The following is a 24,182-nucleotide window of genomic DNA, read 5'->3' on the forward strand; positions in this document are numbered from 1 at the left end:
TTTGTGCTTCAGATTATGAGTAGGGGAAACCACACCAAAAGAAGCCAGGTTTTATAGTAGTTCCTTTGTGTATAACTGACTCTAGTTGCTGTATGCAGGTAAACAGGAAAAAGAAACCAGAGATATATCCAGATGTAAAGAGTATTGCTAAATAAGAAAAATATTCTACTCTTTATTCTTAGAGATTTTCTTGAGGCCTTTGATAAAGTATCTTATTTTAATTTCATTATCATTTTAATTTTACAAATGAGTATTCCAAACTCGGGTATGTAAGGCCCCTGATGTTATAGACTATTAAAAATCTTGAATGAAAAATAATTCTGATTTGTGTCTATTCTCCATATATCATAGCAAGTGTAATATAGAAGTTAGGAACACAAACTCTGGAACCAGACTCCTTGGGTTTGACTTCCCTGTTTGCCACTTATATGTCCAGTGACCTTGGGCAACTAACTTAACCTCTCTGTACCTCAGTTTCCTCATCTGTAAAATGGAGGTTAAAATAAGCCCTACTTCATAAAGTTGTCATTGACCATCAAGTTGAATCGTGCCTAGTACATGTGCTGTATAAGTATTAGGATTATTATTCTAATCAAACAGTTTGTTTTAACCATGGCTTCTCAACCAGGGCTATTATGCCCCTGCCCCCACCAAGGACATTGGGAAATGTCTGTAGACATTGGCTGTCACATCTGGGGTTATATGCTATAAGCATCTAGTGTATAGAAGCCAGGGATCCTGTTAAACATCCTGCAATGCACAGAAAATCCCCCTACAGCAAAGAATTATCCACCCAAAATGTCAGTAGTACAGAGGTTGAGAAACCCTGTTTTAAACCAGTGGTTTATGGTTTTAGTAACAACTTCATTTGCAAATAAGATATTCATGTTTCATTAATGACTTTTAAACACTGAGGATGTTCATGCTTGACAGCCATGGGGCTCTGAGTTCTACAGTAAAATAATAATAATAATAGTAATAATAATAATTATTTTCCAGTGTTTAAAAAAAATCCTTGTCTATCTACTTATCTGTTTTTATACGTAACACGGATTTCACAAGAATGTGCTTAACCTCTAGAATACACAATTCGGTGTTAGAAATACTCTGTTCTTGTGAAGAAATGAGCAGAATTTCTAATTTTCTTAAAAAATTTTCCAGTGAGCTTTCTTCGGGAGATCATAGGAAAGAAATTACTTGAATTTGGGAATTTGGTGTTACTGTGTATGTTGAAACAGAGTAACAGTCAAGATAACTACCCACTTTAGTTACCAATTTAGAATTTACCTACATTGTAGTATATGGTCTAGAAAGGCCTGAAACATTTGTGCCAGTGTCATTTTTATTTCTGAATATTATATAAGGCTTGTGTGTTTACTGTCTTCACTCCCCTCCCTCTTATATGTATCAAATGATTTAGAATATTCTACAACCAGTACTTCCTCTCCATTACCCCTCACCCCTGTTACCTCCACCTCAAGTTTAGCTACTTGAGTTGTCTTTCTCACTATCCAGGACTATATTTATCCATTCTCCCTTTTCACAGAATTTGTCCTTTTGATGATTGGGTCAGTTAGTCATCAATACCTGCACTACCACTAGGGTGCAGAGAACTGGTTAGACTGTCATCTGGGAGGGAAAGCAAAGAATTTGGGTGCATTCCCTTACCTTCCTCTCTGTCATCTCCCTGAAGGAACTGAGAACCACAAGACACAAACACAACAACCTGTAGCTGTAAATTATTATGGATTAAGCAGAACCCGGATATGCTGGACACCAAGTAGGTGCTGAAAAATACTTGATAATTAATTACATGATTACATTATACAGTTGCTAAGTATTGGTAAAATATGTGTTTGTATATAATAGAAATCGAATTTTCTTATTGTATTTAACAAATTCCTGGCTAATACAAATATCAGCAAAAGGTGAGTGTTCATTGCAGTGAGGATGACATCCACTCTGTCCTTTTCAGGTCGTTATGTACCTATAGAGGTTCAAAGAGAAACCCCCAGGCACTTCATTTAAAAGGAACAAGCAAAATGTTTTTGATAACGCAAAATATCGGCCTTACTTTGTCTTCAGGGCCAGAAACTGGGAAAAGCAGTTTACAGCAGAATTACATTCTTTAGTGTGGTCTTTTGTTGAGCTTCAAAACTTTGTTTTTGTGACACTCTTTAGAACTGGTAGAACAGTGATAACTACTTCTTCACAGACTCGTGATTAAGAGGGATTAGTTTTAAGAGTAATTGGCTAGAAATGCACAACCTGCCAAGACTGAATCAGGAAGAAATAGAAAATATGAACAGACCAATCACAAGCACTGAAACTGAAACTGTGATTAAAAATCTTCCAACAAACAAAAGCCCAGGACCAGATGGCTCCACAGGCGAATTCTCTCAAACATTTAGAGAACAGCTAACACTTATCCTTCTCAAACTCTTCCAAAATATAGCAGAGGGAGGAACACTCCCAAATTCATTCTACGAGGCCACCATCACCTTGATACCAAAACCAGACAAGGATGTCACAAAGAAAGAAAACTACAGGGCAATATCACTAATGAACATAGATGCAAACATCCTCAACAAAGTACTAGCAAACAGAATCCAACAGCACATTAAACGGATCATACACCATGATCAAGTGGGGTTTATTCCAAGAGTGCAAGGATTCTTCAATATATGCAAATCAATCAATGTGATAAACCATATTAACAAATTGAAGGAGAAAAATCATATGATCATCTCAATAGATGCAGAGAAAGCTTTTGACAAAATTCAACACCCATTTATGATAAAAACCCTGCAGAAAGTAGGCATAGAGGGAACTTTCCTCAACATAATTAAGGCCATATATGACAAACCCACAGCCAGCATCATCGTCAATGGTGGAAAACTGAAAGCATTTCCACTAAGATCAGGAACAAGACAGGGTTGCCCACTCTCACTGCTCTTATTCAACATAGTTTTGGAAGTTTTAGCCACAGCAATCAGAGAAGAAAAGGAAATAAAAGGAATCTAAATTGGAAAAGGAGAAATAAAGCTGTCACTGTTTGCAGATGACATGATACTCTACATAGAGAATCCTAAAGATGCTACCAGAAAACTACTAGAGCTAATCAATGAATTTGGTAAAGTAGCAGGATACAAAATTAATGCACAGAAATCTCTGGCATTCCTATATACTAATGATGAAAAATCTGAAAGTGAAATCAAGAAAACACTCCCATTTACCATTGCAACAAAAAGAATAAAATATCTAGGAATAAACCTACCTAAGGAGACAAAAGACCTGTATGCAGAAAATTATAAGACACTGATGAAAGAAATTAAAGATGATACAAACAGATGGAGAGATATACCATGTTCTTGGATTGGAAGAATCAACATTGTGAAAATGACTCTACTACCCAAAACAATCTACAGATTCAATGCAATCCCTATCAAAATACCACGGGCAATTTTCACAGAACTAGAAGAAAAAATTTCACAATTTGTATGGAAACACAAAAGACCCCAAATAGCCAAAGCTAACTTGAGAACGAAAAACGGAGCTGGAGGAATCAGGCTCCCTGACTTCAGACTATACTACAAAGCTCCAGTAATCAAGACAGTATGGTACTGGCACAAAAACAGAAAGATAGATCAATGGAACAGGATAGAAAGCCCAGAGATAAACCCACACACATATGGTCACCTTATCTTTGATAAAGGTGGCAGGAATATACAGTGGAGAAAGGACAGCCTCTTCAATAAGTGGTGCTGGGAAAATTGGACAGGTACATGTAAAAGTATGAGATTAGATCACTCCCTAACACCATACACAAAAATAAGCTCAAAATGGATTAAAGACCTAAATGTAAGGCCAGAAACTATCAAACTCTTAGAGGAAAACATAGGCAGAACACTCTGTGATGTAAATCGCAGCAAGATCCTTTCTGACCCACCTCCCAGAGAAATGGAAATAAAAACAAAAATAAACAAATTGGACCTAATGAAACTTCAAAGCTTTTGCACAGCAAAGGAAACCATAAACAAGACCAAAAGATAACCCTCAGAATGGGAGAAAATATTTGCAAATGAAGCAACTGACAAAGGATTAATTTCCAAAATTTACATGCAGCTCAATAACAAAAAACCAAACAACCCAATCCAAAAATGGTCAGAAGACTTAAATAGACATTTCTCCAAAGAAGATATACAGACTGCCAACAAACACATGAAAGAATGCTCAACATCATTAATCGTTAGAGAAATGCAAATCAAAACTACAATGAGATATCATCTCACACCAGTCAGAATGGCCATCATCAAAAAATCTAGAAACAATAAATGCTGGAGAGGATGTGGAGGAAAGGGAACCCTCTGGCACTGCTGGTGGGAATGTGAATTGGTACAGCCACTATGGAGAACAGTATGGAGGTTCCTTAAAAAACTATAAATAGAACTACCATATGACCCAGCAATCCCACTACTGGGCATATACCCTGAGAAAACCATAATTCAAACAGAGTCTTGTACCAAAATGTTCATTGCAGCTCTATTTACAATAGCCCGGAGATGGAAACAACCTAAGTGCCCATATTCGGATGAATGGATAAAGAAGATGTGGCACATATATACAATGGAATATTACTCAGCCATAAAAAGAAATGAAATTGAGCTATTTGGAATGAGGTGGATAGACTTAGAGTCTGTCATACAGAGTGAAGTAAGTCAGAAAGAGAAAGACAAATACCGTATGCTAACACATATATATGGAATTTAAGAAAAAAAATGTGAAGAACCTAGGGATAAGACAGGAATAAAGACACAGACCTACTAGAGAACAGACTTGAGGATATAGGGAGGGGGAAGGGTGAGCTGTGACAAAGCGAGAGAGAGGTATGGACATATATATACACTACCAAACGTAAGGTAGATAGTTAGTGGGAAGCAGCCACATAGCACAGGGAGATCAGCTCAGTGCTTTGTGACCACCTGGAGGGGTGGGATAGGGAGGGTGGGAGGGAGGGAGACGCAAGAGGGAAGAGATATGGGAACATATATATATGTATAACTGATTCACTTTGTTATAAAGCAGCAACTAACACACCATTGTAAAGCAATTATACCCCAATAAAGATGTTAAAACAACAAAAAAAGTGTAATTGGCATCTTTCAAGGGTTTGGACAAAGTCCAGCTCATGTCCTGTGATCTCAGGCTGTTACAGTGGAGAGTCGTGTCCATCAGTGACCACCTCAATATGGCTTGGTGGCATCTTTGAACATTAAAAGATCAAGCTACATAGCCGTTGAAAACAAGTTAAGGCCTTCCTTCAATTTTGAAATGACTGTTACCCAGATTTTATTTTGCCACTTCATAATTTAGAGCCTTGTGATGAAGACTCAGAAAAACTCTTTAACAGCTTTACCAGTGAAACATAGGGAAATGCTTAAGTTTCTCCATCGAGAATTAGTTGATCTGGGAGAGAGGGACCTTGGATTACAATGAATCGGCAGTTACACATGTTCTGCTATGGAAAGAACTTTGGTAAACAGGCTTAGCTCAGCAGCAATCACAGGACCATGCCTCTTGCCTCTGTAAACATGTAGAATGGCATTATTTTTGTGTGATGGACTGGGGCAGTGACTTGAGGGGACTGGGCTGAAGGTAGAAGTCATGCTAGGAAGACAGTTCCTGTACAAGAGCTGGTTACCAGTAGTCCTGAGAATAGAGCTGAGGTGTGAGTCTGGGTTACAAAGAATATCACCAGCAAGGCATATCACAGTAGTCCTGGGTCTAAGCTGAGCAGAGCCCAGGACCCAGAGGTCCAAGTCAGAGAGAGGAGAAAACAGTGGAACCAGAATTACAGTACTTAGTAACACTGGTAAGACTTATCACACAGACATACAGCCGTGCACAGGTTAGCCCCTTGTGGACAGAAAGTGAATGTAGCACAGGCCTTGTAGCTATAGGCATGCACATGTTCATGAAAGGAATGAACAGTTCAGCCTGGCACAAAGGAACAGGTGGGAATGAAGTTGGGAGTTGGAGTCCAGAGATTCCAGTATGAGGAGAGCAGAGCAGTTGTACCCCACTGCCCCACTGAATCTGTTCTGGAATTTGCTCTCTGCCTGGCTGACAGGTTTCATCTGCTTTCTTCTGTGAGAGCACATCCTCCAGGAGCTGGCCAGTGTGTCGGAGGCTGAGCCTACTGCATCACCCTCATTATTGCCCAGGGTACACATTTGCAGGTTGCGTGTTTGATCTATTATTACATTTCAGGACCTCAGATCTTTGCCAGTAAAATTTTTAAATGAGTAGTTAGTTCCTGGGAGGGTATCCTTCTGAGACAGGGCTAAGGAAGCAGGCAGGAGGGACAGATCCCTCATAAATCCTGACAGACCATCCTGAGAGAAAGCAGAATATTCTCCTTCTGAGAAGCATTTTAGACAAGGATATTCTAAATCAAGTTAGAGAGTCTTAAGCCAAGGACAGTATTTTATATTCAGGGCTAGGAAGGTATTTTTTGTTGATGGTAGAAGGTCATACTATTTGGAACAACAGTCTTGTGTTCAGAAATGAAGGATGTGGAATTCCAATATTGTTCAAACAATGAGAAGAAAATACGTAGTACAAAACAGTTTATATGGAAATCAGTAGTTGAAGATCACAAATATAGTGACCTATTTTAAACAAGATTTGGTGTAGTTATAATAAAACAGCAAAAAGTTGTGTTCTTTCATACACACACACACAAACACACATTTTTTTAACATCTTTATTGGAGCATAATTGCTTTACAATGTTGTGTTAGCATCTGCTGCATAACAGACTGAATCAACTATATGTATACATATATCCCCATATCCCCTCCCTCTTGCATCTCCCTCCCACCCTCCCTATCCCACCCCTCCAGGCGGTCACAAAGCACCGAGTTGATCTCCCTGTGCTATGTGGCTGCTTCCCACTAGCTGTCTGTTTTACATTTGGTAGTGTATATGTGTCCATGCCACTCTCTCACTTCATCCCAGCTTACCTTTCCCCCTCCCCGTGTCCTCAAGTCCATTCTTTAGGTCTGCGTCTTTATTCCTGTCCTGCCCCTAGGTTCTTCAGAACCATTTTTTTTCTTTTTTTTAGATTCCATATATATGTGTTAGCATACGGTATTTGGTTTTCTCTTTCTGACTTACTTCACTCTGTATGACAGACTCTAGGTCCATCCACCTCATTACAAATAACTCAGTTTCATTTCTTTTTATGGCTGAGTAATATTCCATCGTATATATGTGCCGCATCTTCTTTATTCATTCATCTGTCGATGGACACGTAGGTTGCTTCCATGTCCTGGCTATTGTAAATAGAGCTGCAATGAACATTTTGGTACATGACTCTTTTTGAATTATGGTTTTCTCAGGTTATATGCCCAGTAGTGGGATTGCTGGGTCATATGGTTTTTCTATGTTTAGTTTTTTAAGAAACCTCCATACTGTTCTCCATAGTGGCTGTATCAGTTTACATTCCCACCAACAGTGCAAGAGGGTTCCCTTTTCTCCACACCCTCTCCAGCATTTATTGTTTGTAGATTTTTTGATGATGGCTATTCTGACTGGTGTGAGGTGATACCTCATTGTAGTTTTGATTTGCATTTCTCTAATGATTAGTGATGCTGAGCATCCTTTCATGTGTTTGTTGGCAATCTGTATATCTTCTTTGGAGAAATGTCTATTAAGGTCTTCTGCCCATTTTTGGATTGGGTTCTTTATTTTTTTTGATATTGAGCTGCATGAGCTGCTTGTATATTTTGGAGATTAATCCTTTGTCAGTTGCTTCATTTGCAAATATTTTCTCCCATTCTGAGGGTTGTCTTTTGGTCTAGTTTATGGTTTCCTTTGCTGTGCAAAAGCTTTTAAGTTTCATTAGGTCCCATTTGTTTATTTTTGTTTTTATTTTCATTTCTCTAGGAGGTGGCTCAAAAAGGATCTTGCTGTGACTTAAGTCATAGAGTTTTCTGCCTATGTTTTCCTCTAAAAGTTTTATCATGTCTGGCCTTACATTTAGGTCTTTAATCCATTTTGAGTTTATTTTTGTGTATTGTGTTAGGGAAGTGTTCTAATTTCATTCTTTTACATGTAGCTGTCCAGTTTTCCCAGTACCACTTATTGAAGAGGCTGTCTTTTCTCCATTGCATATTCTTGCCTCCTTTATCAAAGATAAGGTGACCATACGTGCATGGGTTTATCTCTGGGCTTTCTGTCCCGTTCCATTGATCTGTATTTCTGTTTTTGTGCCAGTACCATTACTGTCTTGATTACTGTAGCTTTGTAGTATAGTCTGAAATCAGGGATCCTGATTCCTCCAGCTCCGTTTTTCTTTCTCAAGATTGCTTTGGCTATTCGGGGTCTTTTGTGTTTCCATACAAATTGTGAATTTTTTTGTTCTAGTTCTGTGAAAAATGCCATTGGTAGTTTGATAGGGATTGCACTGAATCTGTAGATTGCTTTGAGTAGTATAGTCATTTTCACAATGTTGATTCTTGCAATCCAAGAACATGGTATATCTCTCCATCTGTTGGTATCATCTTTAATTTCTTTCATCAGTGTCTTATAGTTTTCTGCATACAGGTCTTTTGTCTCCTTAGGTAGGTTTATTCCTAGGTATTTTATTCGTTTTGTTGCAGTGGTAAATGGGACACACACATATTTAAGGGAGATAAATTCTACACTTGAGAGAAAGAAATTATAACTCAGCTATGATGCTCCATAAAAGTACATAAAAATTAAACATTTCAACTCATATTGTTAGTTTTACTCACCAGAAGCACAATATTTAGTGTGTACTATTTTATATATTTTTTAACCAGAGCCCTTTTCAGATAGCTTAACAAGAATGGGATGCAACTCTTAGGGTAATTCCGTTTTTACCAGCACTGTGGATAAGTTCTATTATAGAAGATGCCTGAACTAATATTTGAGATTTCCATTCAAAAATATAATCTTCTTCTTTGATAACAATATTTACTTGAATATTTTATCCCATTTTGAACAAATATTTTACTTTTTTCAAGTAAGGTGGAAGAAAACAACTCAAATTGTCCCATACAGTTACTGTTTTTTGGGTGAATCCAGGAATCCTGACTACATACTTTTTCTTTTTTTAATCTTTGATGCCCATCCACTTCACCCATACCGGTCTTTTAAAGCTTGAACAAAGGACTCAACTACCATAATTTCTTTGATAAATCATACTATTTATTATTATACAACTGTTCTGATCATACCTTTAGAGTAGTGTCAGCTACCAAACAGTATTATGAAAAGAAATAATCCAGAGAAAAACTTCCTCTTTCCCCAGGCTGGCGTATGGTGTAAGTCCAGTTTTGATCTGGTCACTCAGGTTTTTAAAAGACAACCAAAGGATAGCTACTCAAATGTTAACTTCATTCGTGATTGGTAATCAATGAGTTAAGTAATAAAATAACTGTAGTTTGAACTTAAAACATGACAGGGCAGGCTGTCACGGTCTCCTCCATCAGGATGATGTCTCTGTAGTTCTGGGTTTTCACTCATTTATGGTAGCAGAGCTGCCACTGTGACAGCACATCTACCTGCATCACACCTCCATTCAAGGAAGAAAGAAGAGGGACAACAGGGCTGTTGACAGACCTTGACAGACGTCTCATTGACGTGAGCTTTGTCGCATAGCTACCTCTAGCTGTAGAGAGATTAGGGAAGCACACATTCGGCTTTTACAGCTTCTCTTCCAAGGACAGGCAAGGCAGAAGGAGATTTGGGTGTGGAGTGAATCAGTCTGCGATAGGTAGAATGTATATTCATAATTTTCCCATTTTTATTATTGTTTTGTACTTTATGTAGTCTTTCTGAATGGTGAAATAATTTTACCTCTGCTGAGAAACTTGGCACTTTTTTTCCTTCTTAAATCTATGAAGGTCTTTGCCCAATTTTTAAGCCATGAAATAGCTGAACAAAATTGGAAGTCATTCCAAAGCTAATACTAAGTAATACCGTCTACTTTTAACAGGTCACTGAACCTGGCATATATTTAATTCTGTGCACTTGCCATCCAGCAACTGTAGAATGAATGATGATTATCTCTTTCTACCAAAAAATATCTAGCCTTATCAGAATTTAAAGTTCTAACAGAATGGTTAGATTAATACATTTTCAGACCCAGGAAATACTTGCCACCACTTACAAAACATCTCAGATTATCTTCAACCCATAGAAAATATGGCTTATAGGATGGCAGTGATATAACCATACTAGGTATGATTGCTTGCCTTAACAGTGTTACCACATATAGTCCAAAATAATTGTTTGCCATCTTCAGTAATAACATTAGTAACACAGTAGAAGTTTAAATAAAACTATAGTAGAAAGAGCCTTGAAAAATAATCAGTATTGCTATACTTTTTTTGGTAGGTATTTAGAAAGAAATCTGATATTATTGCCAATGTAGGGGCAATTTATAGAATGCTGTTGACATTTAAACTAAAATGTCTTTTTTCAGTTGCCAAAAAACAGAATTATTGGTGTGTTTTCTTGGTGAAGAAGTGTCATATACTATGAAACCAAGAATAAAGATTATGATCTAACACTGTAGGATGCTCAAATGGAGATGGACTTCACTGGAAGGAAATTTTAGATGTTAAGATGTATGTAAAGCAAAATTCTTTTTCAATGTATGTAAGATATGCTTTTCCACAGGGAATCAGAAGCAAGAGATATTTTCATTTTAATTCCTTAATCTACCAATATATTTAATGTTTCTCTCCTGTGTCAGCAGAGTTTTCAAAAAGGGAAAGATGGGAAGGTGGTTTTGCGTGGCATGTTTCTGAAGTCTCACTACTGAAAGTTGAGTTTATCCAAAATAATTAAATAGGTAATAGAAAGCATGCAAATATGTATATCAATAACATGAGTTAACAGTTTGTTTAGAAGCTTATTTGGAAGGCAGGTTCCCCCGATTGCATGGGTCACATCTTTAGCTCAGTACAGTGTACAGGCTTCAGGGTCAGCCTAAATTCAGAGACAACCTCCACCCCTGCTAAAGGGCTGACCTTGGGAAAATTATTTAACCTCTTGATTTCTTCATCTGTGCAATGGGACTCTCAGTGAGGAGACTACTTTCCTTGTAAGATTGTTGTGAGGGACTGAGAGAATATGTAAATGCTTTACATATTTCCTGACATGTAAGTGTTCAATAAATGCTGGCCCTTTCTATTAAGGATAAGTACCTTTTTGTGACACACCAATTATGGATTTTAAGTCTTATAGAAGCACTAGTTGCTACTCCAAGTTTATACTTAGGAACTAGCATTTTTGATATTTAGTATACATAAATATTACATTTCATAGGTAAGTTTCAAAATAGTACCTTTTATAAAACATTTTCATTATTGGTATGCTCTGATAATAATGTTTAAAACTGTGATCTGCAGTATACAAAAGTATTACTTTCATAATATAAAATTATGGAATCTTGAATGACAAGGAGTGCCCCAACTATTTACTAATAGTGGACAGTTTTACGGGTAATCATTTCAGAAGTTTAAGAAAAATTTCCCTGTAATATGTGACATTTTATAACCAATATATATGTACGAATTTTACCTTCAAGAAGTAATAACTTACAAAATTACAATTTGTAATCCTTTAGTTAAGGAAGTAGTGATTTCTGGTTTTAATTTGAAAAGGGAACACTCATCCCTGCAACTCTCCTATTGATAACAGCTTTATTCATAATTGCCAAAACTTGGAAGCAACCAAGATGTCCTTCAGAAGGTAAATGGATAAATAAACTGTGAGACATGCAGACAATGGAATATTATTCAGTGCTAAAAAGAAATGAGCTACTAAGCCATGAAAATTCAGACATAGAGGAACCTTAAGTACATATTTACTGAGTGAAAGAAGCCAGTCTGAAAAGGCTACATACTATATGATTTCAACTCTGTGACATTCTGGACAAGGCAAAAGTATGGAGGCAGTAAAAAGATCAGTGGTTGTAGGGTAGGGTAGGGTAGGGGAGAGGAGAGGGAAGAAAAGGGGGAGCACAGAGGATTTTTAGGGCAGTGAAACTATTCTGTATGATAATATAATGATGGATATAAATCATTATACATTTGCCAAAACCCATAGAATGTACAATAACAATCTTAGTGTAAACTGTGAACTTCTGGTGATGGTGATGTGTCAGTGTAGGCTCACCAGTGTAACAAGTGTATCATTCTGGAACATGATATTAGTAGTAGGGGAGGTGGTACGGTGTGTGGGTAGGGCGTATATGGAAAATCTGTGTACTTTCTGCTCAATTTTGCCGTGAACCTAAAAAATGCTATAAAAAAACAATAAAGTCTATTAAAAGAACGTACACACAAAAGAAAAAAAGAAAAGAAATGCTGTATCCTGCAGCTCTCCTCTTGATAACTGAAGGAGAACAGGTCTTGACTCTCTAGGGCTACTTTGCTTGCTTAAAAAAATAAGAAGAAAAGAACATAATTTTAAAAGGCAAATATCTCTAACTTTTGCTCATTAACAATTTTTTTAGAGAATTTTTGCTAATTCTTTTTTAGTTTCTCATTAATTATGTTCTAACTTCATAGTATTTGTAATGTTTAAAAAAAGGAATATTAAAAGAAAAAATTTAAGTTTATTAGTCTTTGTGAACTTGACAAATCTTATGAACAGATCCCTTAAAGGAGAGCATACTTGTTCTAAAACATTATTGTGTCACTACTGCAAAAAAGATACATGTAGTGAAAATTTGAAGCTGTAGAAATGACATGCATGAGTTAAAAGAATGTTTGGACTTGCTTTATTATTACAAATATTAAAACTAAAAAAAAAATCTTTTGAGATAAGATACTCACTGATGAGGATAGTATCTGTTTCCTATGTGGATACGTTTTTTAGACTTCCTTCTTAGAATAAAGGGAGTTTCATGATATCACAGCAGGGGATATCATTTTCTCTTAACTGCCAGGAAAGATCTGTAGTTGCTGACGTTTCCCAGGTTTGGGAAAGCTCTGCTAGGTCTTTGCCTGGGGACCGGGCAGGGAAGATCAGCTGGCATCTGGCCTGCAAAGGCCCACTTGCTAGCCTGCTAGTTCTTACTTAGCAGGGGTAATCTAACAAAGGCAGTTTTAGATCAATTAAAAATCAACCAAACAAACAACAAAAACCCTGACGTTGAGTGTTTAAACTCAAGTGACAACTTCTGAGGAAAGAGACTATAATCATTAACTACGAGACAGATATTTTTGAGAAGTAAATAACAGCAAGTCATAGACCCTTGGCTGATCGAGAGCTTTTCTCTATGTAAAGAAAACATTCTCACCAACAGTACTGCTTTCCATAAAAGAAATATACTAGATAGTCACATATGAACAAGTGTTTTTCTAATGGCCAACTTTTGAGATGTGAAATGACTATCTCTTCGAATATTTTAGAGTTATATACTTACATTTTAGTCAAGTTTTGGGGTTTTGAGGGGTGTCCTCTACCCTCTTCCATTTGGTAATAGCACAGAGTTTTATAAAATAATGTCAGAATTTGGTCACAAAGGAAGAGAACCATTAAATAACATATAACCCAATTCTCTGAGCTAGACGTAGAAAAACTGGCTTTTTCTTAGGAGTGTGAGATGCTTCTTAGAAACAGGACAGTCTGTCCTCTACAAGTGGCAATTAACTGGAATTCTCATTTTTTAAAACTGGCTTTATCAGGCATTCTGAGTCTTTTTCAAAAGAGATGACTGCTCTAACTGCTCTTTCAGTTCATTGGGAATTAATGTTCATTAGCCCATTAGGGTTCATACAATATTAGCATTAAAAAATTACTCCTTTATATATCTCCTGCTATCTTTAAAAAGAAAGTGTACTAAATTGGCTGTGGGAGAATTCAGGACATCTGAATCTGAAGAAAATATGAACGCGTATCTATCCCCTCCTTGGTTATGAGGCAGCCTGGGATGCGTGGTAGCAAATTGCACACAGAGGCAAGAAATAAGCAGTAGGGTAGTCGAGAAGAGGAAAGAAAAACTGGCCGCCCTTAGCTCTGGTGGTGGTGATAAAGCTCAGGAAATACCGCAGCTGAAGAGAGCAGATGTCAGCACAGGCAGCAGCTTGGTGTGAAGGAGAGGGATTCACAGTTCTCCATAAATCCAGGGACGGGCAGGGTCGGAGCAGGGCAGAGCCACCTTGTCTGCCCAAGTAGCCTGCACAGCCAGAGGAGAAAAGTTGGGGCACAGAGCTGGAGAGAGAGCTGAATCGGAGGGAACGGGGGTCCTGAGGGTTAAAGGATACAATGCAGGCAAGAAAAGCTGGTGCTGCCAGGTCCTGTCCTGGAGCCAGTTTACAAGCCCAACTTGGTTTGTGCCGTTTTGCTGCCAGGCCCAGCCGCGTCTCTTTGTACCCCAGGTAGGGCTGGCCCTGTGCATGGAGCAGCAGAAGAGCTCGGAGGCTGTGGCTGACCGTCTTAAGGTTTGCAAGCAGCAAAAAAGTCAAGGCATCCTAAGTGATGCAGGGAAAAGAATCAGAATGAGAGAGTTTGACGCCTCGCTCTTCCTTTGTGCTGTGCTGGGCCTCTGCTTCCTCATCTGTAAAATGGGGTAGTAATACCCCAGAGGTATTAAGGAGGATTAAGTGTGTGGTAAATTGTTATCAGGTTCGCCTCCCAGCGCCTTGCAGGTGTTGGACAAAGTTAAGGCACCTTCTCCTTTACAGCTTCTTCAGTTTCACTTGTAGAACAGTGTAGAACTTAGAATTATAAATGCTTTCTGAAGTGTGAACCTACCACTCATCCAGCAGGAAGAGGATTGCTGAGAGGTGTGTGCATGATGCTTTGTACATCTCAGGTCTCGAGAACCTCACTAATTCTTGGTAGAGTCAGCATTGATGTCCTGGCAGGCCCTGGACAGTCAAGAACAGGCACAGAAGACAGCCTGGCTCAGAAGTGGGCTGTGCACGGCTCCCTGAGCTAGGGGAGAGGGCCAGAGGGAAGCGACATGCCCACAGGCCTACTAAGCACAGAGCAGTCAGGTCTAGACATGTGCCCATAAACCAGGGCTTGCAGTGCAGACGGCTGGTCTATGGGCCATCTGTGGCTCACGGATGCTTTTTCCCCTTAGCTAGCATACTGTTTTTTTTCTAGACCCCTGGAAAACCTGGCTCAAACCTTGAAAGCAAGCTTAGTATTTTTCTTTTTAAGAATATTTTTTTAAATGGCTTTAGCCAGGGCCTTCACTCTTGTTTGGCCTCATTCCCTCTCATTTCCAGTTGCCCTAAACCTGGCCATTCTATTTCTGTCTGGCCCTTGAATTTTCAGTCCCTCTTTTGAGCCCAAGGCAGAGCAGGGCACAATCCAGGGAGCTGGCCCTGGACACAGAACCAAGGATTCAGTGTGTCCTATCCCTCTATACTAGGGCTGCTGGATGAAATACAGGACTCTGTTAAATTTGCATGTCAGATAAACATAAATGATTTTAGTATAAGTGTGTCCCACGCAAGGTTTTTATTGCCTAAATCTGGCACCCTTACTCTATCGTCTTTGTAATTCACGCCCTGCCACCAATAAGTACTCAATAAAGTAGTAATTGTCATTGTGACTTTGGGGAAAAGAACCTTGGAAATAAAATACCTTAACAGCCTTGGGGAAGGGGAGAGAGAACTAATATATTTCAGATTTCGAAAGAGATAAATTGAGCAAGGTGCTGAATGAGTGTTTTAATTTGATACGGGGTAAAATTGGAAACTATCACGGCTGGGAGGGTTCTTCTCCATTCTGGGTGAGGACAGATAGAAGGTGGCTGGACACTGGGCTTTCCCAGGACACTGTGTTAAGGGGAGGATCTTCCCAGTACTGTCTCTTAGGTGGTATCCTAATACCGTTTAGGGTAAGAGGATGCTAAATGCTGTAATTGTGGTAGACTCCAGGCTTGCAGTGTCTGGGAATGCAGAGTTATACCATGCTGTACGTTCTGTCACCTCTCAGTGACATTGACCTCTTTCCTACCCTGTTAATTTCTCTCTCCCTGAATTGCCCTGTCCGCTGTGAGTGTAGCACAGTGTCTGCTTTCCTTTGCACTGCTCTCCCTTATCTCTGTTTAACTCCTGCACCTGGTGGGGCGGTGAGGGGAGATGTGCATGAAGGCCAGGAACACTCTTTGGATGTCTCCCTCCAGCCAGACATTATCAGATTTGATCTCCAGACCATGATGTGAGGAAGACAATGCTATTCTCTCTCTCTCTCTTTCTCTTTTTTTTTTTTGGATACAGGCTTTCATTTTTAGAGCATTTTTAGGTTCACAGCACCTTCTCCACTGTTAACATCCTGCACCTCAGTGGGATGTTGGTTTCCTTCAGTTATTGTTTTTAAAGATGAGAAACTGAGAGTCTGAGAGATCAGGCCCTTAGGCAGCAGGGCTCCGGCTCCCCCAGCTGAAGCCCACCTGCCTTGCTCCTGGGATGGCATCCTCAGCCCGGGGTCTCCTGCTGGCTCACTCTCAGTCTTCATTCCCACAGGGAAATGTAGGGAGCAGGACCACACCAGATAAGAGGAAGGGGCAGCAAGATTGTTGTCACGTGCTCACATATCTAGACATTTTTTTTCCAGTGGATAAGCGAGGCTTTAGTGAAGCTGTGACCTGATTCCCTGAAAATACTTTTTAATCTTGTTTCCTTTCTTCCATTTCCCTGTTCCAACAAAGATGAAAGGAAAGAAGATTGATACAATGATCCTGAAAATGTTTTGTGTTAAGATTTTTATCTGGAAGTTTCAGACGTTACTTTCTTTCATGGGACAATCAAGTCATATCAGACAAAGTTTGGTGGAAACTACTGACAGACATTTAAAATCAGTGTCGTTTCAAGCATCCATTGTAAGTATAATTTTAAGAGCGAAGGCCACCAATTTCCACTTCAGCAATCAGGGAGGTAGACTGGCCCCTACCCTAGTCCTCGGCTGAACCGGATACAGCTCCTTCATGTCCTCTAGGACAGCGGGAATGTGAGTGCCACTGGACTGGTAGTTTTATTTATTTACCTTTAATGGGTGTGGAAAGTGGGCTCAGAGAGATTAATTATCTCACTTAGAGTCACACTGATGATGGCAGAGCTCAGATATGAACCCAGTTTGTTAGATGGCTGCTCCTGTGACCACTCTTATACATTCCTCCTCAGTAAACAAGAGGATTTTCTATAAGGACACACGGGGAAGTAAGTAAACAGTCTCAGCAGGCAAAGAGCCATGCCTCATGGAGGAGAGGAAGATAATTCATCAACAGTCAGCATTCAGCAGCATAGTTTGCTGTTTTACAGAGGCTCTGCAAACCTAACATAATTCCCCTGGGGCACCATGTAACTAACTGAGCACCCCATGCCTGCTTCCCAGTTTCTTACTTTTCTCTCCTTGCCTTCCGTCTCCCTCATGGTTTCAACTGCTTCGTGACTCTTTCTTGTGGCTTTTTTTCTTCATGTATTTGTACTTCTCTGCTTCTGCATCACTCTCTGGCCTCCGGATTCTCTGTGACTATCTCCCAGTTATACTCCCCTAGGTAGAGTAGGTGATTGGGTTGGTCCATCCGTTGGAGAGAGCGTCACACTGCGGGTGCCTCACCTCGAAGGCTCATGGCCAGCCCTCAGTTGTCTCCCTCTGGGTCAGGCACCAGGCCCTGGGTCAGTCAGCTGGGGCCAGGGACCCAGATCACACTGTCAGACTATAGAGATTTTGTATAAGACCCCACAGGATGGCCCTGTAAGTGGGACTTGAACTTGTATGCTTTTTAAAAGAGGCAGTGAAAGCCCAAAATCCTCATCAAACCTGTCTGGAAAAAAAAGAGTGAGATTTTCAAAAAGATTTTTAATGTGCCTTATGAGTAACTTAAGATCATGTGATTAAAGAATCAGTAAATAAAAACATTTGCTAAGGGTAGTTCTTAGCAACAAAAACGTAGGTTATGAAATCTACACATACCTGGGGAAATTCAAGCATATTTTTCTTTATTCATTGCTTCCCATGCCCTTGATTAGGACATAAAATTGAAACAAACTGTTAGTTACAAAATTTTTTTTAATTGAAGTATATTTGATTTACAGTGTTGTGTTTCAGATGTACAGCAAAGTGATTCAGTTATATCACTTTAACTGAATCTTTTCAGATTCTTTTCCATTATATGTTATTACAAGATACTGAATATCGTTCCCTGTGCTGTCCAGTAGGTCCTTGTTATCTGTTTTATATATCGTAATGTGTATCTGTTAAGCCCAAACTCCTAATTTATCCCTGCCCGACGCTTCCCCTTTGGGAACCATAGGTTTGTCCTCAATGTCCGTGACTCTGTTTCTGTTTTGTAAATAAGTTCATTTGTGTCATTTCTTTAGATTCCACATATAATTGATATCATATGATACTTGTTTTTCTCTGACTTCACTTAGTAGGATAATTTCTGGGTCCATCCATGTTGCTGCAAATGGCACTACTTCTTTCTTATGACTGAGTAATATTCCATTGTATATATATAACACATCTGCTTTATCTGTTCACCTAAGTGTTGATAGATACTTAGGTTTTTCCATGTCTTGGCTATTGTGAACAGTGCACTGTAAACATTGGGGTTCATATATCTTTTCGAATTAAGAGTTTTCATCTTCCAGATATATGCCCAGGAGTGGGATTGCTAGATCATATGGTAGCTCTATTTTTAGTTTTTTAAGGAACCTCCATACTGTTCTCCATAGTGGCTGTATCAATTTACATTCCTACCAACAGTGCAAGAGGGTTCCCTTTTCTCCACACCCTCTCCAGTGTTCATTGTTTGTAGACTTTTTGATGGTGGCCATTTTGACCAGTGTGAGGTGAGTTCTCCATAGTGGCTGTTTCAATTTACATTCCTACCAACCGTGCAAGAGGGTTCCCTTTTCTCCACACCCTCTCCAGTGTTCATTGTTTGTAGACTTTTTGATGGTGGCCATTTTGACCAGTGTGAGGTGATACCTCATTGTAGTTTTGATTTGCATTTCTCTGATAAATAGTGTTGTTGAGCATCCTTTCATGGAGTTATGTACAACATTTAACTGCTTTTCTTATTGTTCTCATACTTATAAACATTTGTGAGTGTGTAAGAAGGGAAAACGTTAAGCTTCCATCTTATCTATTAGATTATAAGCATGATAGACTCATGTACACTTCCCTGCTAGTCCTTTAGCATCTTATCACGCATAGTGTAGCGGACACTCAATAAGTGGCACTAATTACTCAGCCCTGATGCCAATTGATAACAAAGTGCTAATCAAAGAATCTTCGATAAGCGTAGAGTCAAGGAGAAGTCATGCTATTTTTTGGATATTTCATGGCTAATTCCAGCTTCTCTGGGTCAAAACAAAGGATTACTATTACAAAATCTCATTTATTTCCCTTCACACTGTATGTTAGCTGTATGACCAATGCAAATATGAATATTCAGGAAAAAATAAAATTTAAAAATCTTTGGTTTGTTTTCAGTTTATCTTTTTTTTTTTTATTAGGGTTTCAGTATGGAGTTTGAAATCCTAATCAACATGGAATTTAGGCCTGTTTTAATCTTTCTACCTCAGATGTCAGGCTGCCTAACCCTAATTAAAGTGATGAAAGACTACAAAACAAAATGAAGGAGCCTATGAAGATGAAGGATTAATCCTATCTATGGACATCTTTGTAGTTGAATTTTAAAAGTGACCTTCTTGTCCTGTCAGCTCATGAGCATACTGAGTCTGGAAAGAGTAAATGCTTTCATTCTCATGGTCCCTTAGCTGGCTAGTGGCTTAATACTGTAAAATTAGAGGCTAGTAGCATTTTGATGCTTTCAAATTTGTCATAAATCTGAGTTACAAAGTTGATTGTATATATGACCTGTGAATTTAATCTCATTGTTGTTCTACACACACACAGGCACAAACACACACATGAAGTCTTATTTGGCTTTAAAGTGGTAAATCATTTCCAGAGGTGACCAACCACTGGAATCCATGAACAATATAGCTGTTCCTCATTTCACAGATTCTTGGAGAAACCACTCTTAGAGCTCCATACAGGGCGCTTTGACCACATTGTTTTCTTTTTCTTTTCTAACTTTGCGCATAGAAATCCCATGGGTTGAGGAGCCCATTTTGAGAAACGGGTCACAGCAGCTTTTGAAATGCAGGCAGATAAGCAATTGGTGTCAAATTTTCTCTTTGGGGGAAAAAGAGATAAGGAAAGTTAAAATATACTACAGTGGTAACTCAGTGAGGTTCTGTTCTAGTGGTACATTGTATAAATGATAATTTTTGACAACAGTCTTCTATAGGAAAATTTTATGCTGTCTTTGAGTTATTAATAGTACATGGCACTGGTTTCGATTCAGACTTGGAGCTGAAACAAATCATCATAACATTTTTTTTTTCTGTTCTTGCATCAGGTGTATTCCAAAAGCTTCTGAATTTATCCTTGGAATAGGAATGAAGAGTTTACCAAATACAGTACATTTAATGGGAAAACCAAGTCAAATTGAGATGTAATCTCAAGGTGTTTTTATACCTAGTGTTCATGTACCTAGTCTTTTCAGAGGCTCATTGGTTTCTGTTTTTGTGATGTGAATTTAATTGATCTCAGTATAGGCTTAAAATTCAATAAGCGTGTGATTATTCGCCATGTGTGCCGGGACCCATCACACAGGCCATGCTCATGTAATCCTTACATGCACCCTATGAGGAATTATGATCCCAAGTTTTCAGATAAAGAAAGTCTCACAAAACTGTGACTCATCCATGATTATGAGACTAATTGGTGGTATGATAGGGATTATAAATCAGGTTATTTTACCTTCAAACCTTTTATACTTTCCAACAAAATTAATTTATAAGAAAAATCTCAAAAACACTATGATATACACATTCTGTTGATTGTTAGAAGATCAGTAATCTGATTCATCAAAGGAAGATTCTGTTGCCGACTCATTAAAGGAAGTTGATGCAGTGTATGGTTAATGCCATTGGCTTTGGAGTCAGGCCAACACAGGGATGAACCCTGGCTCCACAGCTGTGGAGAAATGTCATGACTTTGAGTAATGTTGTTCGTGTTTTCACTTCTAAAAGTCTCAGTTTCTTCATCTACCAAACAATGATAATACAACGCATTTCATAACGTTATAACAAGAATTGAATACAATACTGAATTTAAAGCGTTTAGCAGAGTACCCAGCAGATAGTACAGATTTTTTGGTAGCTATTATTAGTAGCAGTACTGGTGAGATAGGAAGAAAATATACAAATTGATTAAAGAAAGATGTGCATTATTGTTTTTAGGGACATATGAAGACTTTCTTATTAATAAAATTGTATTGATCTCACTGCAGATTTTTAGTGATAAACAGCCTTTACATAGTATTTATAACTTTATAACTTTATATGATGCTTTTTAAGATATTTTAAAATATAGAATATTTCCAGATTATGTCCATATTTTAACTACTGTTGCTAATGGATTGGGAACAGTGGCATAATAAATTCTAGACAGGTGAGGAGTCCTCAACCCTTTTAAAAAAATGTATGCAAAAATAATTATCTACAGTATATTCTTGGAGTCATTGAAAAAAATTGTACAACTATTACACAGTAGTTATACAAATTTTTGTATAACTTTGATAGGCTCTTAGAGAACAATTTCTCCCCTTGAAAATTATTCACTTTCTGCTAGAGTTAATATCTAGCACAATAGGTCAGAAATTAGTCTATAAGTCAGGAGAAATTGATTGGTTTTCATTATATGTAGATAACTTAATTTTGTTAAAATTAAAAAAGGTATACAACTGATTTATGGCAGAGAGTTTGGGACTTTAAAAACATTCCTGGTACAAGGAGTCTAGGTTGGGAATATACAGAATTAGTCTTCAGTTACATATGTGTACACAGATATGTATGCAATTAAAGATTAATTATATTAAGCTGAAGTTTTCCAAAATCTATGTATACCCATAGAGTTTCTTTTTTTCATTTCCTATAGATATTTAAAAATATTTCTCCATATAGACTTGGTCAAGATACATTAAAGTGTTTAAAGTCATAACTTTTGGATATTTGTCTATATAATAAGTACAGAGAACCTTATGCAAAAATGTGAATTTTAAGTATGCAGTCTTTGCAGATTTAATGCGTCATGAGGATGAAATAGATAAATGTAAGAATGGTTCATCCTTTTATGATAAGCTAAGTTTCTGTTGCTGAGAACTGACTTTTGAAAATATGTATATGAAATAGGATTAAATGGATTAAAAAAATCTCCACTTGTAAACATAAAGGGATGATGGGTATTTGTGTGTTATGTGTGTGTTCCAGCTTATTCATACCCTTTGTCACCCTTTTAATTATCATCCTTTTAACAAAGCAGTGAGTTTTAATGTTTTAACGTTTAGGTCTTCAATATATGATCTAGTTTGAAACAAAAACATCTCAAATTCAAAATATAATCCCATTTTCATTTCTTTTCTCAGATGATGAAACATGCTTGGAATAATTATAAACGTTATGCCTGGGGGAAAAATGAACTGAAGCCTGTATCAAAAGGAGGCCATTCAAGCAGTTTGTTTGGTGAGTAGAATGTGCTTTGGCTCCTTACTGACAGTAACTTCTCTCCAATTGACTGAACTTGTGGGTGATGGAAAAAGTTTGTGTGATCCTCCAGACTGTGTTGCTAGGAAACTTGCATACCTGATGGAGTTGTCTGCAGGGAATGTGCATAGTGTGTCCTTCAGACAGAGCACTGGCTGCACGTTAGAACCACCTGCATCCCTTGAAAAAATACTGATGCCTGGGGCACACTTCCAGAGATCCTTATTTAATGGATATGGGCACAGTGTCATGATTTTCAGCTCCCATGTGGTACCAAGCAGAGGAGCATTTGTTGGCTGCATTAACTGCTTCCTGTCAGGTCAAAGCTGTGTCTTTATCAATAAGCTGGCCAAGGCAGCCAGCCGTGGTGACCTTCACTGTATCTCAGTGACTCTCAACTTTGGCTCTAAATTTCTCCTGTTTGTGCAGTGGAAGAGAAAGTGAGGATGGAGTCATCAGTTATTTAAACTTCCATTTATCCACTTTGGCATCATTTTATTGCTTTTGGTCCTCACAGCATCCCTCTGTGATTAGTACTCTAGGTATTAATAACATTCCCATCATGGAGGTGCAGAAGCTAGGTAACAGAGGTGTTAGGTAGATTCCTTGGGTCACAGAGCTACCCAGTGCCCTTCTCACTGAACTCAGTTCCTCTTCAGTTCCCACAGTTTTGTCTATAAGTAACAGGATGAAGAGGAGGGAACCTTGGTCTGATGCTTCTGAATTCACCATAGAAAAGGTGACTTTCTATACTTTAACTAAAGGTGTTAAATAGTATCAAATCATATAACAACAGTATCAGCTGACACTATGCGCCACGTGCCATTTGTGCATCTTCTCATTTAACCTCATTATTATATGTATTTTATAGATGAGAAATACGAAGCTGAGAGAACAGCTTGCCCAGTGTTAGCCACCTACTAACTGGCTGAGCTGGGACTTGAACCCACATGTGGCTAAGGTCAGAGTCTGCTCCTAATCACCCCATAATGCTTTTCCATTTATTTAGGACCTTCCATGTGTTTGGCTCTCTTTCCAGCACTGGTGTTAATAAACACAATACAAGTCTTTGCAAAGTTCATGACCTAGTGCAGAAAACGTATGTGTAGATAGCGAATTATCAAAGCACTAGGTGGTTCAATAGATATTCATAGGAAGTTCTGAAGAACCATAGGCTCTCTGGTAGGGAGAAAGGCATTGCAGGAACGGTTAGGGAGAGCTGGAAGAGTGGGGAAAAGGCTGGCTGGTCGATCACAGTGACACACTTTAGAGATGAAAAGAGCCACACCTGGAGTCGTGGCAGTACAAGTGATTTCAGATGTTACTAGAGTAGTGTTTTTGAGGACATGGTGACTAGTTAACATGGGTGGTGGGAGGTAGGAATTGAAGAGAGAAACTCAGAAACTTCATGCAGACTCAAAGGTTTTAATTTTTTATTGTTTACTATAACTTTTTTAAAAATTTAATTCTATTTTTGCTTTAATCTCTGTAAGTTGCTCATAGTATTAAGAAGTCAGTTTTGTGTAAATTTGCCATAGTCTTTTTTTTTTTTTTT

At 38.3% G+C, this 24,182-nt stretch overlaps 1 protein-coding gene across 1 annotated transcript in view; it reads left to right on the forward strand.

The window, feature by feature from the left end:
• Nucleotides 1-24,182, forward strand: part of MAN1A1 (mannosidase alpha class 1A member 1) — a 174,081-nt gene that overhangs the window by 28,129 nt on the left and 121,770 nt on the right. The window contains exon 2 of the mRNA XM_007454935.1: nucleotides 22,510-22,606. Within this exon, the coding sequence (XP_007454997.1) occupies nucleotides 22,510-22,606 (97 nt within the window). The remainder of the gene's footprint in view (nucleotides 1-22,509; nucleotides 22,607-24,182) is intronic.

The sequence above is a fragment of the Lipotes vexillifer genome, unplaced genomic scaffold, assembly GCF_000442215.2.
Source record: "Lipotes vexillifer unplaced genomic scaffold, Lipotes_vexillifer_v1.1 scaffold58, whole genome shotgun sequence".
Classification (NCBI taxonomy): Eukaryota; Metazoa; Chordata; class Mammalia; order Artiodactyla; family Lipotidae; genus Lipotes; species Lipotes vexillifer.